Here is a 15556-nt window from a genome sequence, read left to right as displayed (position 1 = left end):
ACTGCCAAAAACACTATTTTCAGCGACTGTTTACTCACCGTTGTCATGGTTATACGTATGCAGTGTGCATCAATCGGAAGCGAGCATACGCTAAATAGCATTCAGAATCGTTTGGGTACAAACCTTTTCGAGATAAAAAGTTCAAAAGGTATGTGCGATTGTGCACTTTCGCGATTTGGTAAGCTGTGTTCTGATTGGTCAATCTCAAAGGTTACCTGACGCGACCTCCCATAAGATTTTGTTAGACTCAGTAGTGGAGTGTAACAAAAAGTACAGAGGATAAGTTTACTTAGACTGGTAAGTACAACTGCTAGTAGAGAATAGACTTATTGCAGTTCCACCATGCTACAAGCTTCTGAAGTGTAAAGGATATGCTCTGAATGAAGCGATCAATTTTTTTGTGATTTGGCAGCCACACAGAAAAGCTTTTATGTTTCACTATTTTTCTCATGTTCGTTATTGACTAATAATACATTATATTTTTGCCCTTCTTATGTCAAACAGAACTGTTCATCATGTTAACTGCCACATGTCACAGGCAGACTGTAGCACAGATGTGGTTGCACAGCATAGAGAAAATGATCAGTCTTCATATCACTCTCATATATAAGTTTCAAGCAAAACAGGCACAAGTAGCAATGGTCTCTTAGTGGTAACAAAGAGCACCAGGCGATGTTAATTTCTTATTTGTGAATTTTTGTTTTGTTTTGGGTATTCCCCCCAGCTTGTGAAACTTGTTTTGAAAGGCCACAGACATGGCTACGAGATTCAGACAGAATTGATACTACAGGCGTACTTGTGATAAATATTTGTATTTTATCAATATCAATCTCTGTGGTCATTGGTTACCGTTCAGTACTTCATTCTCTTCACCGACAGTGCCTTATTAATATCGGTTGTAATTTATGTGTACCTATTTACATTATCCCACTCACTTTTCTGTTCGTTTCAGCCGGATCTCAAGGTTCATCGTCCCAGGATGCATTCCGCCCGCCCAGTACCCCAAACAGCCAGGGGATGGACCCATTCTCCCCAAGCATGCCTCCCCCATACATGCAGAACTCTGAGGGGGGAATGGGGCACATGGGAGGAGGTGCAGGCATGATGCCACCCAACAACATGATGAACCCCAATACAATGATGCCTCCGCAGTCCAACATGCCCCACCCTTCTGCTATGGGTGGTGGTCATAGCAACATGCCTAACAGTATGATAGGGGGCCCAGGTGGAATGGTGCCAAACAGCATGATGCAGGGCAATATGGGTCAGAGTAATATGATGGGGAATAATATGCCACCCAACAGTATGATGGGGGGCAGCGTGCCTTCGAGTGGAATGATGGGGGCATCGATGCCCAATAATGCTATGATGCCTGGGAATATGCCAAACAACAGTATGCTAGGGGGCAATAGTTTTAACCCCCAACAGAACAATATGCTAGGAGGCAGTGTACCTCCGAACAGTGTGATGGGAAATTCCATGATGCCCACCTCCAGTGCAATGGCCCCAAGTGCTGGCACAACCATGCCTTCAACATCAGACAGTATAAGTGTTCAGGATCCTTTTGCTGATGAGCCCACGTCTACTAATTCCCAATTTTCTCCCCGACAAAGTGTCAATTCTCAGATGCCGCCATATTCAAGTATGCAGCAGCAGCAACAACAACAGTCCGCGCCCCCGCCACAACAGCAACCCCCTCAACAGCAGCAGTCCCAGCAGCAGCCAACACCCTCTCAACAACAGCAACAGCAGCCGCCAAACCAGCAACACAACAGCAACTTTAACTACAATGCTCGATCGGGAGTGCCCCCAAATATGCCCCAATATTCCAGTAACATGAACCAGTCCAATATGAACAGTTATGGGGATGGTGTTCCCAATCGCATCCCATCTCAAGGAGAGCAATTCAACGAGTCATCCACATACCCCCGACCAGGAATGGAATCCTATCCTCCTGGAGCTGCACGGCCGGGTGAATCCTATGTTCCGGGTCAAAGTCAGTACATGGCAAGGCCTCCCAGTGCACCAAACCGATTTCCCTTTGGACAGCAGTTTGAACGACCAGAAAGGTGACAATATGTGCCTTACTTCAAGAGTTCATAAGAACAAATTAACAGTGCATGTGGTCATGTTCTCAGTACATTGACTCATTCAGAAAAGTTATATGAGTAAACTTGTATTCTCAAAGAAACTTTAGAGTGATAAAGGCAAATCATTTCGTTGATGTCACAAAATGCAAAATTCATTTTCTATGTCTTGGATTGATGCAAGTGTTGTACAGATGAGTTGAAATATCTCCATTCCCTGAATGTATTGCAATGGAAATTAGCAGGGACGTATTTTTATGTATATTTGTTGAACTATTAATATAATTTTACTACTGCATACATTAAAGTATTGCTTTATCTTAGGTATGAACAACAAACTGGCCCCACCCACCCCAGCCAACAGTATCGCCCTACATCCCAAGCAGGGATGATGGCCCCTAACCAGCCAGGCCCCGAGCAGATGTTGGGAGCCCGTTACCCGGGGCAACAGATGCCGGGAATGAGGCCTCCCCATGGAGGTCCTCAGGATCAGTACCCTGCACAGTCGTACCCAGCTCAGGGTCCAGGTTACACAGGACCTCGTCCTATGATGAGTCAGGAAGGATACCCCGGGTACAACGGTCAACAGGGCTCCTTTCCTGGGCCCCGCCCGCCTATGGCCAGGGACATGACGGGCGGGATATACCGCACCCCTAACAAACACTACGCAGAGATGCCGCCAGGTATGGAAACATTTTCTGATTTGGTGGCCATTAGGTGTATACATAGGTCTTACATTATGTACGAAATGGCGTATCTTTCTGAATCAGGAAAAATCAGTATTTAGGGAAAAAAACAAAAACTGACACACTAACATTCAATATTTTAAAATATGATTAACTACTCTTAAATATTTTTAAAACAGACATTTGACTTCACTGATTGTTTTGAGGTTGGAGTTTCATTTTGGATGGGTTTATTTTCATCTGAAGTACTTTATTGATGACCAACTTTGTACGGATGGTGTCATATCGTAGTGGTTAAATCGTTCACTTAACTTGCTTTGGGCAGGGGTTCTATATCATACATGGGTATAATGTGTGAAGACCATGTTCCCAGCTGTGATCTTGCTGGAATATGGCTAAAAGCGACATAAAACCATACAAAAACTTGTAACATTGGCCAGATGTAAAAGCGTAAAAGCCAGAGGTAAAAGATCATCCATGAACAGTCAAGTGGAAAGTGGTTTGAGTTGTCCTTTTGTGAAAACTTGCACGTTCTTATGCGAAGTGTCTGTAGATTTAGATATTTGCCAGATAGTTAAGGGGGGCATTTGTTGTCTTTTTTGACAGCGTTTGGCCATTCATCGCCATATACCGAGCGAGGTATGCCTGTCCCCAGTCATGGGGGATACACTCACGAGGATATGATTTCACAACTTAGTGCTCACATGACTGGTAGGAGCTCAGTATTTGGTTTAAGCTTTTACTAACTTGACTGTTGATTCCCTGGATCAAAGGTCCAAGTGATCATGTGCTAAGGCTTGTTGTCCCTGCATCCATCGTGTTTGTTTCTTTTGTTTCCTCTTTAGCTGCTCAATTTCATAGCTTTGAGTGGCTTACAATGCAGTGGTTATTTTATTAGTATACAGAAACAATGCATCTGACAACCTTCTAACTCCATGTATTTCAATTATGGTTACCATTTTGCTGAACCTCAGTTTCTGTGAAAGTTGACATTTTGTTACAAAGAATCAGTGCATAATTAAATTTAATTAGTTATCAGGTAAAATTTAATTTGTAATTTCAATTCAGACTTTTCAAAATTTTGTATATTTTTATCAACTACTTAAAAGAAGTTATTTCCATAGTTCTGATCTGACAATTAGTGACATTAACTAGAATGATAATATAGAATTTAGTGTTCTTTTTCTTTAAAAGTAGTTGTATCTAATAATATGATTTCCTGCTTTCAATCTGTTTCTTCCAGTAGTTTTAATTTAACAAGTATATGTTAGCATCTTGACAACTAGTCCTGATACCAAACATGGCAGTCATGTTTGCCATATTTAAATATATTTTGTTCATCCATTCTTACATTGTTCTTGACATTACAATTATTACCTCCCCTTGTTTCTCTTATAAATGAATTTAGCACAGTTATTAGACTTGAGCTTGATTTTAATTCATGTTGAATTTGAACGCAAATTCACATAAGTCTTGGTGACCTACAGGTCTGATGGCTGAATCTTACATTCTGACTTGTTTTGCATTGTGGAAGGAAAATGTCTTAAGGCTCAATCAATAAAAATAAATGAAAATTGTAATGTCTTATAAACTGTTTTTGCTGTTTGAAGTTTGAAATCCAGTCCAGAAACAAAATTTCTGGTATGGTGATGTTGTGATGCTATGAGGCACGCAGACAAAGTTCATCCTTGAAGGCTGCTGTACTGGAGAACATTTGCAATTTTGAAGATATTTCCCCCCAAGTGGTCTAACTTCGTGACTCTTTGACTTTGTGACTCATACGTAAACATCACAGATCAGTGTTCATGATGTCCCTTGCAAGATTCTCTTGTCCAGACTGGATTATTTATGAACTGTTAGCATATAGCTGAAATATTTGTGTGAGATGTTAAACAAAAAACATGAGTTTTATTCAGCTGTTTTAACTGAAAAAAAAAAATTACACTCTTCCAACCTAATGCAAAATAATTCAGTAATGTGGAGATGAATGGTATTGTCCAGTTATGATCCAATGGGGATATGTGGGATGACTACTACCATCTTAATATTTGTCCTTAGACTCATATTTAGATATTATGATTTACTGAGAAAGTCTTGTGGTTTTGACTAACCATTTCGTCTCATATGGTATATCGCATACAAGTGTGTACTAATTGTTACTGACTCATTTAATTGTCTTTTCTAGTTTACATGTCGGATGTCATCAAAAAAGAGGCTTTTGAAAAACTGTATTAACTGCAAAATATAGCAAGAAGTTTGGCAAGGAGTCAGATATTGAAAATTGTGTTTTAGTAGCAAGCACTTACAACTGCATTTGCTCATCATAATTTCAAAAGCATTGATCAGAACATAAAATGTTATGTTAACTATATGTGTGTCTTTCAACAAGTTAAATGGATGTACATGAAGAATTTTAAAATGTAATCATTTAGATTTTGATTATTTCAAGACAAAACAATAAAAATTCAATTCAGTTTGGCAGTGTATCCATAACAGGGTTGTGTAATGTTTCAGATCCTCGACGAGGTGACGTTGGACAGTGGTCTCCAGTGGTCTCAAGGTACCCCTCCCAACAAGGCCCAAACTACATGCCACACGCCATGGGGGGCATGCCTCCTGTTGCTCCAGGCACACCGCCAATGGGGCCATACAGCAGGGCTGGACCTCGAGGATCGCCACATGCCAGAGAAAACAAACCGTACATGACCAAGGCACAGGTAAAACCTTCCTACATAGCAGCCATTGGTAGAACCACATTAGTTATCATGTCTCTATCAACTATATTCTAATTGGGAAAGCAGAAATTTTTTGATGCAATCATTTTCATTTTGAAGTGAGTATGGAAATTATGATGGCTCTTGTGTTAAGCGATTAAGAAGTAGATGTTTGCTGTTTGTGCTAAGCATGGGGTGTTGCCAACAACCTTTGAAACATGTCTTGTGACTCCCACAGCAGAGACTGTGTTTCACTTTCAGAGGAAAAAGTATTTCAGGGTTCAATTAAGCAACCATTGAACATTTGCTTTTGTCGTAGCTTGCCCAATTTTTTACTTTTATGTGTTAATTTGATTTCAAATTTAGCCACTCTTGAGCTTTTGTGCTAATAAAAATTCTGATTTTGCATGCAGCTTTATAGTGCTAGTTGTAGAAATGTAGCTTCTCAATCTTTCTGAATTTTAACATATTTTCTTGACATACTCATCATATGCTGGTTTCTAGGGACAAGAAGGCAAACAGGAACCTTATCTAACAGTGCAAAGACAGTTGTTCTGTTGGGCCACATATGAAGTGAAAGATTAGATATGAAAGCAAAACACCTTGAAACGTGTACGAAACACAAAGTAAATGACCATGCATACACTTTTATAAAGACAATGGAAGTTATAGAACACAGACTTGTCACATGAATGAGTATTATTTGATGTTTCCAGTGAGTAGCCATAAGCAGGTGAACCGATGCTCTGTAGTGGAATATAGGATGCCAGTTGTTTTCTTTCTCAAAAGCAGCTTTCACCAGATGGCTGACGATGAGCCTTAAGGTAATGGGACACAGCTTCTTTGTGTTGCTGCTTCACAGCGGCCTTCTCCGCATATTCCAACACACGAGGTAGCTCGTGCCAGAGGGTCAGCTTGCCTGTCAGTCAGCACCAAGGTCGGCACAAGTGACAAATATGGCTACTGCACATATCCCAGGAACTGTCCCACCTGTCCTCTGTCTCTCTCCCCAGCTTACGTTAATACTGTGTAGTTCAGTAATAGCTTTTTAGATGTCTATATGTGGTCACCTGACAAAACATTGGGGTTCGTTGTAAGTGTAACGCGTGTTCTGAATCAAAAAGCCATCTTGAAATGTTAGGAAATCTGCCTTTGTTTTCTTTTCAATGATTGGCTGAACACAAGCTTAAACATTTTTTTTCTTTCTTTTGCTTCTTTTTGTTTTAGTGGTTTAAGAAATTAAATTACATTTTGTTAGCTAAAAACTGCAAGCTTTTGAATGTTGATTTTTGCAGCTTTGTATGGTATTAATTTGAAAACAAAAACTAGATACCCATTTAATTTCCTTTTGGTACAAAACTATTTTCTTTTTCACACATCACAGATGTTTTGGAGTATTTTGTTTGTTCAGATGATGAAACTGTTGCTTCATTACAATTAGAGGTTAAGTAAAACATTCCTCCGAAAAATATTTTTCATATACTAATTTTTTCATGAGGAGTTATCTGAGTTTTGTGATGGTGTCAAGGAATTGTGATGTTGGCAAGATGATCAGTGAGGTGTTACAAGAGGAAGCCCAATGTTTTGTAGTGGGTGCCCATGCTAGCTTGGTTCTCGTGTGTTGAGCTACAGCTCTGTTACACTCTGCTGATTCTTTTGCAGCAGAAGCCGGGTACTCTGTTTCCAAATGCTCAGTTCCCTCCTAAGAAGGAGATAGTGTTCCCCCATGACAGCGTTGAGGCCACACTACCGCTTCTCAATAAGAGGCGACGTCTGTCCAGCAAAGATATAGGTCGGTAACACCTGACTACGTTCGTCTGTACGTCCGTCTCTCGTTCGTACTTTCGTGCGTGTCAATCCTTCAATTTGTCCAAGTATTTGTAAAGATTTTTAAAAATCTCCGAACTCCGAGTTCACGACATGTTTTTTACTTAATTGTTCATTGTTTCACGTTTCGTGACTTTTTCGTCTGTAAACATGGAGGTGGTGACCGCTGACCTTTATGTCATACCAACCAAAATAATGGACTTCGGAATTTGAATATTTTGTGAGGCTGCGTCTAGTAAGTGGTACCTAGTACCAATGAGAACCAGAAAATTGCTTTGTGCTGCAAAGGAAAAGCAAATTTAGGTTTACAGCTTGTGTTTTTGGCAATATTTTATTTATTTTGTTTATACATGATTTTTTTCATCATTACATAAATAGACTGTGCTGATTTATTTTTTTGGTCTAAATAATTGGGCTTCAAGAAAATGGCATAGTGCTTATCATGTCCGAAGCCCATTACCTTGTACATTCAGGTAGCCACTCCATTTAACGTAGATATCCTTTTCATTTTCAAATCATTGTGTTACCCCTTTATATGTTCTATAATTATCTCGATATTCTGTAGATCCTATGGTAGTTCATGTTTGTCCCCAAGACTAATGCTGTTTATTCACAACGCTTCTCTTTCTCATCAACAGGATCCTTGGAAGCCTGGAGATTAATGATGGCTCTGAAATCAGGTTTGCTGGCAGAAAGCACATGGGCTCTGGACACTCTCAACGTTCTGTTATTTGATGACAGCACTGTAGCTTATTTTAACCTTGTACATCTGCCTGGCTTACTTGAAGTGTTAATAGAACATTTCCGCAAGTGTTTGATGGAGATATTTGGCATATTTGAAGATTCTGATCTTGGGTATGATCACAAGTTGGAAAAGTGTGCAGGTGTTGAGTCAGACAGTGAGGATGATGGTCCTGATCCAGAAAACCTTAAAAATGTTCACGTTACGTGGAATGGCAAGACTGTCAAGGTTGAGGAGGACTCCCCTGAAAGCTGGGTGGCTGATAGGAAGAAATGGGACGTGTATAGTGGTTTTAGTGGCAGGCGGAATCATTGGCAGCTAGGGGGTGGGGACCTCACTCATCATATTGTTACACACATGGAAAGTGGCAAGACACATGAAATGTTTACCAGGTTATTTTCCAACAGGAAAAGGACTAGAGAAGAACGTGATAACGTAGTTAATGGCCCTGTGAGTGACCACGGTGAGAATGTTGAGAGTGAGGAGGTGGCGGAAAAGTTAGACAAGCCATGTTTGGATACGTCAGAGGATTGTGTGTCACACGAGGAGACAATCTCAATTAAAGTTGATCATTCTGCTGTGTGTGACAAGACAAAAATTAGAAACAATTTCATCAAATCTGTGCACATGAAGACTGAGCCTCGTGACTCTGGTCTTGACAGTGTAGACTCAAACGATTCATCATCAAATGAGGCAGCAGTGAAGGAGAAAGTCACTGCAGAAAAGTTTGCTGAAGACTGTAAGGATTCAGAGAAGTGTGTGAATCATATAGACAAGTGTGAAAATTCATCTGATTCGGATCAGGAAGCTCCATGCCTCACAAAGGAGGAACCATTTGATCTGAACTCAAAGCCTGAAGTGAAAAAGAACACAGTAAAGGAAGAAAACGGGAAAGAAGAAATAACAAAAATGGAAACTGATGAAGTTTCAAAAGAAGCTCCTGAGACAAAGGTTGAATCTGATGTAACACAAGATGAGGATACCCAAACAGAACCTTCATCAGAGACCAAGCCAGTGGATTCCAAGACAGGAGTTCTGAATTCCAGCATCTCGAGTCGAGATGATTTGGCAGAGATCAGTCTGTCTGAGCAGTCTCTGTTGAATCTGTCCCACCAGGAGAGTGAACTGGAAGAGGAGGCATACCACCGGGATGAACCACCACTGTGCCTGTCCACAGAAGCCCAGGAGGAGCTGGGACGGCGCTGTGTCTGCATCTCCAACATCTTACGCAGCCTCTCCTGCATTCCGGGCAACGACGTGGAGATGTCGAAACATGCCGCACTGATGAAGGTAATGGGGAGGTTGCTGCTGCTTCATCACAAACACCTACCTCGCTCAAAGTGTCATCGGAAACTGGTAGAGAAGGATGTGGACACGGACATCACCGAGCCAGACTTGATGGGAGACATTTGTGAAGGCAATGGGGAATGGTTCTGGAGCTACCTAGATGCTCTGCGTGAGAATACATTAGTGATATTTGCCAACATATGTGGACATCTAAACTTATCGGCCTACTCTGAGAAAATCTGCTTCCCTATTCTGGACGGACTTTTGCACTGGGCAGTGTGTCCGTCATCGTGTGCTAGAGACCCCCTGCCTAGCATGTCCCCCCAGTCCGTCCTCTCACCTCAGCGACTCGTGCTCGAAGCTTTGTGCAAATTGTGCATACATGACTATAATGTAGATTTACTGTTGGCAACGCCTCCATTTGAACGGATTGTGGACCTGTTTTCAAATTTGTGCAAATTGGTTTCAAATAGGAAGGACCAAGTTCCACGAGAATTTGCTCTAGTTCTCTTATCAGAGTTAGTTCAAGGTGACAGTAGCGCTGCTCGGGCCATTGCTCTACAACACCCCTGTATATCATTACTTGTAGACTTTCTGGAAACAGCGGAACAGAATGCATTGCAGGTGGCAAATACCCAGGGCATAGGAGCTCTTCAGAACAACCCGGAAGTTATGGGTACTAGTCTTGACATGTTACGGAGGGCTGCCACCATCCTCTTGTGCTTAGCTAGAATTGAGGAAAATCGCAAACTGTTTGTTCATCATCAAAGTAGGTTGTTAGCCTTAGTCATGTCGCAGATTCTGGATCAGAGTGTTGCTCAGATTCTGTCTGACGTTCTATTTGAATGTTCCCTGTTTTCATAGTGAACAGAAGATTGCATCACGTGAAAGTGGATCCACACAGACAATTTCATGTTACTCTTAACTTTTCTAAAGTTTTTAAGAAACTTTAATTGGAATTCTAGAATGGATATATATCAATTAATTTTTACAAGAAAATTGAAATTTGAAAATAAATGAATCTGATTCTACTGCCATTGGTAGGGATATTAACGTTGCACAGCTTCCTATGCCTGCCAAGGCTTCTGTTGTAATGCTTGTGCTGTTTAAGCATGGGAAAAACCCTATAAACAGACAATTGCCATATCATAAGCAACATTGACATTTCCCAAACTTACATTGATATCTGTTTTTCACTGCTCATAGAATTGGGTTTCTCATGTACCCTATGTTCAAGATGTATAAAATATTCACTTACATTTGTTTATAGAACATCCGTTTTCATATCATGTTTTCATGCTGTTTCATTGGATGCCTTTGAAGGGAAGCCATGTTTTGATTGGCTCATTTATCATGTTGCTACGGAAACAGAACTGGAGCCATTTTCTCCTGAAATCATTTGAATTCATATTGGTGTCGCGTGCGGACGAATGGACTATTATGTTGTGTTATACCCAGTGAGGAAGCCATATACTCTCTGTATCTCTTCCTGCGTTTTGTACAGTATGTGTAGATACAATTTCATGTCACAATTCTTATTCAAATAAAATTGGTTTTGTGATTGCACCTGGCACCTGTGGCTTGTCCTCATCCCCTGACCAAGATCTGTTGGGCGTCGACCATAATCACATGTTCACCACTTCGCCAACGCTTGGTGCCCAATGGCTGTCAGGTGCTGACAGTCCTCGCATCACCATGGTTACCTTCATCGGTGCATCCCAACATCAGTCAGTGGTCATCGTGCAAAGGCTTAATAATCCATGTCAGAATTGAGAAATAAATGTATATAGATAACAAAGATAACTCAACTGCCTTGGTCTTGAATAAGCAACAGGAACCCGATGAAAGACTACCCAATATATACTACTGGGAAGTTTCGGAACACCTGATTCAACCATATTTAGAATTCTTATGTTGTGTCGCGACAGATTCACTAGTCATGTGAAAGAAATGGGTGTTCTTTAACTTGCTTTAAGTAGTGTATATTACTAGCAGTGAAAAGTGCTTATACACTTGTAAGAGAATATACAAATCAAAGCATCATCACATTTTCACTGATAAAACACTTCCACTCAGACTGCTGTGTGCCATTTTGAAGTAAGTGGTGCTGACAGTTATTAATTAATCCAAGGATGCTGCCACATAGTTTTAATGAATTAATTCAACGGTCCTGCCAGGCAACAGGGATTTGTGTTTACACTTAAAAATATTGTCATGGGCCTCCCTACTGGGGCTGTGGTTTAAGTGTTAACTGGTCACGCGGAAGACCTAGGTTCGATTCCCCTCGTAGGTCCAATGTGTGAAGCCTGTTTCTGATGTCCATTAAAGCAGCACAAAACCAACTCAATCACTCGTATATACTGATTGAACATTGATCAATAGTATTTTTTGCCACAAGCGGCGTGAAACTGAACTCTCGCAGACTATCTGAAAGCACTCGGGATATCTTATGTATACTGTACAGCAAAAGAAACGCAAGTTTCCAGAAAATGAAATCTCAAAAGTAAGCGTTTGTCTTTACTCTAAGAACGTGAGAAAAAGCGATAGTTGTGTTTCTTTTGATGTTCAGTGTACGTATATGGTGATATCAAAGGTGAGTGTCCTCACCAACTCAGTCTAAGTAAACTTAGTCTCAGTGTATTTCGTTACGCTCCAGTAGTCTCGGCGTATTTCAGTACACTCCAGAAGTGGAGTGTAACGAAAAGTACTGAGGATAAGTTTACTTAGACTGCTCACCAACTTAGGGGAGCAAACTGGAACCCCTGTGTAGATCGTACGTCAAATTTCCGAAAAGCATGTGCAAATATCGTACATGGGACCAGCTGCATTTCGATGTAAAGTTTTAAGAATCCACCGCCGATTTGCATTATTTATTGAACTCATGACAATAATCTTTGCAACGATACGAATTCATTAACTCTCTCTCTCTCTCTCTCTCTCTTCTCTCTCTCTCTCTCTCTCACTCTCTGTGTGTGTGTGTGTGTGTGTCTGTGTGTGTTAAACTTAGGTTAAAAAGATGGTTCCGGTTCACTTGGTCATAATATGCTCAGGCCTGAGCAATGTCTGAAACATAGATAAGGTTGGTGACAGCCTTATGATTGTCCTGGTGAGGAAGCTTTGGAGGGAGAGTTCCGATTTCTATCCTACTTGAGCAATATTGTTATTAGATGACCTTCCTGTACATGAATGTAGTTACGTAGGTCAGTAACGGTGATGTTATTTATGGCCTTGTAGAACAAGATGGCTCTGGCCCTACAGCTCTCCTGGGGTGGAGGGTTTCCCATCCAAGGTGTTATAGAATTGCCTTAACACTGCCTTGATCGTAATCAGTGTAGTTATTATACACAATCGGGGTGTCAAGTTCTTGACAAGGCTCCCAGACTGTGGAGGGATACTCCATGATAGGACGAGTTAAGATTCTTACAAGCGCACTTGCTCAGGACAAGATCTTAGTTTGCGCCTCAGGAAACCGTACAGTTTTGATGGCCTTGGTCGCGGTGCTCTGGATATGCGTCATTCAAGAACGGTCAGTTGAGATGTTGACGCCCAAGTAATTGACAGTTTGGACGGTTTCTAAGTTGAGTCTATGAAGGTTATACGAGTGGCGTAATATTTTCAGTTTCATGGAGATATGCATTCTTACGCATTTGCATGGATTAAAAGTCATGTGCCATGATCTTTCCCATTTCTGAAGGTTAGCCAGGTCCTGCAGTTTAAGGTAGTCTGGCGGATTTCGTATGTGTCTAAATGCAATACAATTATCTGCGAAACAGTATAGAATGGTCTAAATACAATAGAATCATCTGCGAAACAGTATGGAATATTGGTCCATAATATTTTACAAAATATAGATGATTGAAGGTGGGTTTCCGATAGCTCTCTCAGAGCATATCATCAAAAACTCTTCCCACTCCATTGACTGGCAACAATCAACCATTATTAACCTTAATGTCCATGACTGGCGCAAGCGCAAAACTATTAGAGTCCTTAAAGATAAGACAAATAATTGATGTATCTTGTTTGTATCAGTTCACCTGACCAATGGGCAAGGGACAGCCCAGAACCGTTGTGACATGGAAGTTGTCAGCCATATTATTTGTCGTTACTGCATTAGTAATATAACAATTAAAATCGTTTATGTGTGACTGTTGCCGAACCAGTTTCTCCCTACGATAATAAAACGGGGTGGTGTTAAAGAAAAACTAGAGTACTGAACGAGGACTTGTGTATGGTTTTTTAACTTGTGGGTTCAGACATATTCGGGCTTCAAACAGTCTGTCTAAAATCTATCGTCGGATTATACTCTCGTTATCGCCATAACGAGGCGACTGCCTCACACAAACATAGCTAACATTCGGATACGGTCTTTTGTTTAAGGAAATGTTGTCTTTAGCGAAAAACAAACAAACAAACTAACTAACTAACTAACTAACTAACTAACTGTACTCTCATTTCCAGTATATGATGTTTCATATCAAAGGTCTTTGTCATGTCTAACCGTGCCTGGAAATGAAGAACTGGTAGCGGACGGAGGAAACATGGTCCTCTCTGATGCTTCTATTTTATGGCGGCATACTGAAACATAAGTGTCATTCACCTATTCAGACAATGGCCTACCTTAACCATGGAACCACAGACTGCCTCTGTTTGATGAGGTCGTGAAATAATTCACAACGTATCTGGCTCACTTGTTAAACCTGTTATGTGAGTGAGTGAGTTTAGTTTTACATCGCACTCAGCAATATTCCAGCTATATGGCGGCGGTCTGTAAATAATCAAGTCTGGACCAGACTATCCAGTGATCAACAGCATGAGTATCGATCTGCGCAATTGGAAACCGATGACATGTCATACGGAAACATAAGTCTCATTAGGCCTACCTATTCAGACAAAGACCTACTTTTCAGCTGATCCGAATTTTCTCGTGTGAAATTTAAAACAGACACTCGGGTTAAACTGAATTCCTGTAATTACAAATGAATCTTAATTTTAAATTTAAATAACTCTTTCGAGGTTCAGGCAGCATGTCTTAACTATGGAACCACAGACTTCCTGTTTGATGAGGTCGTAAAATGATTCACAATGTATCTGGCACACTGGTTCAACCTGTGATGGGTGTTTTGTTTTTGGGGTGTTTTTGCGTTTATTCAGCGTAGTTCTGTTGATGTTATCAGTTCCGTGCCAAACCGCCAAACTTCTCCAGCGGCAGAGCCTCGTTTTGAGATTTCCACGATTTCAGAGGTCCGTTTGTCAGAGCTCGCTAAACGACAGAGCACGCTATACGACGTGTTTGCTATGGTTGGAAGGAGCGTAGTGATGCAATGCACAAGTGCTTAGACTTATCAAATCATGCTGATTACTATCTATGCATCCAGTTCAATGGCATCCTCGATATCTCCAGGGTATACGTTCCGACAAGTCTCTACTATACCCTTTATGCATCTACGGCACAAAATTCTATCTGGACTGATTATCGCTCTATGTTGCTCAATAGGACGGAACCCAGCAAAAAAAATGATGACGTGTCATCAACAAATGGCATATCTTCCCGTTGATTTGCCAAAGTCCTGTGAATGTGAAAATATCAGAATGCACCATTTTAGTACTTGGGTAATGCACATGCAAAGCTTCAAAAAAGATATAATGAACGTTTTTTTCGTTCTGTTCCCGAAATGACCTCAAGCCTGTACTCAGTTCAAATCCAACTCTTTTCCATCGAAACGGAATACAGAAAAAAACTTTCCAAATCTGAAAATATCAAAAGGCACCACTTCAGCATTTGGGTAATACACATAGACAGTTTCAGAAAATTGTCTTGGTGGTGTCTGGCGGCCATGATGAAGTGGGTGTGATGGCACTGAGTGTAAGACTTTTTCTGAAGTGCCACTTCCGGGCCTAAGTCTATAAACGCGCGTGGGTTCGAACAGTGATTATTAAGACGGTATGACATGATTGTATACTGAAAACGCCTCTCGAACTGATTCTTGAATACCAGTGCGCCCTTCCGTAAATTCCAGGGTATTGGGCGTTCCTTGCATTTATTCCAAAGGATATTATGAAATTTAATTTGATGTGGCTGCGTGTTACACCCTTTATATGAAAAGGGAGCCTATATAGAGGGGGAGAAGAAACTCCTCGAAAAGCCGCTGAACGTATGTCTCGGGTCCTTACGTAACCAGTGTAGCCAGTATGGTGGTGCCAGCAGCGTAGTGT

The 15556-nt window shown here is 40.9% G+C and overlaps 1 protein-coding gene across 10 annotated transcripts in view; it reads left to right on the top strand.

Moving 5' to 3' along the window:
- Positions 1–10909, top strand: part of LOC137287080 (trithorax group protein osa-like) — a 57826-nt gene extending 46917 nt beyond the window's left edge. For 7 of the 10 annotated variants that reach the window (XM_067819209.1, XM_067819205.1, XM_067819203.1 and 4 more), the window contains 6 exons: positions 953–2069; positions 2412–2770; positions 3380–3484; positions 5288–5490; positions 7150–7279; positions 7953–10909. In XM_067819209.1, the coding sequence (XP_067675310.1) occupies positions 953–2069; positions 2412–2770; positions 3380–3484; positions 5288–5490; positions 7150–7279; positions 7953–10207 (4169 nt within the window). In that variant the 3' untranslated portion in view covers positions 10208–10909. The remainder of the gene's footprint in view (positions 1–952; positions 2070–2411; positions 2771–3379; positions 3485–5287; positions 5491–7149; positions 7280–7952) is intronic. The other 3 variants (XM_067819208.1, XM_067819202.1, XM_067819201.1) reach the window with 1 other exon arrangement.
- The last annotated feature ends 4647 nt before the right edge of the window (positions 10910–15556 follow it).

This window comes from Haliotis asinina, chromosome 6, assembly GCF_037392515.1.
Source record: "Haliotis asinina isolate JCU_RB_2024 chromosome 6, JCU_Hal_asi_v2, whole genome shotgun sequence".
In the NCBI taxonomy this organism is placed as follows: Eukaryota; Metazoa; Mollusca; class Gastropoda; order Lepetellida; family Haliotidae; genus Haliotis; species Haliotis asinina.
Note: the sequence above shows the minus strand (reverse complement) of the source record. Positions and strands in the feature narration are given on the sequence as shown.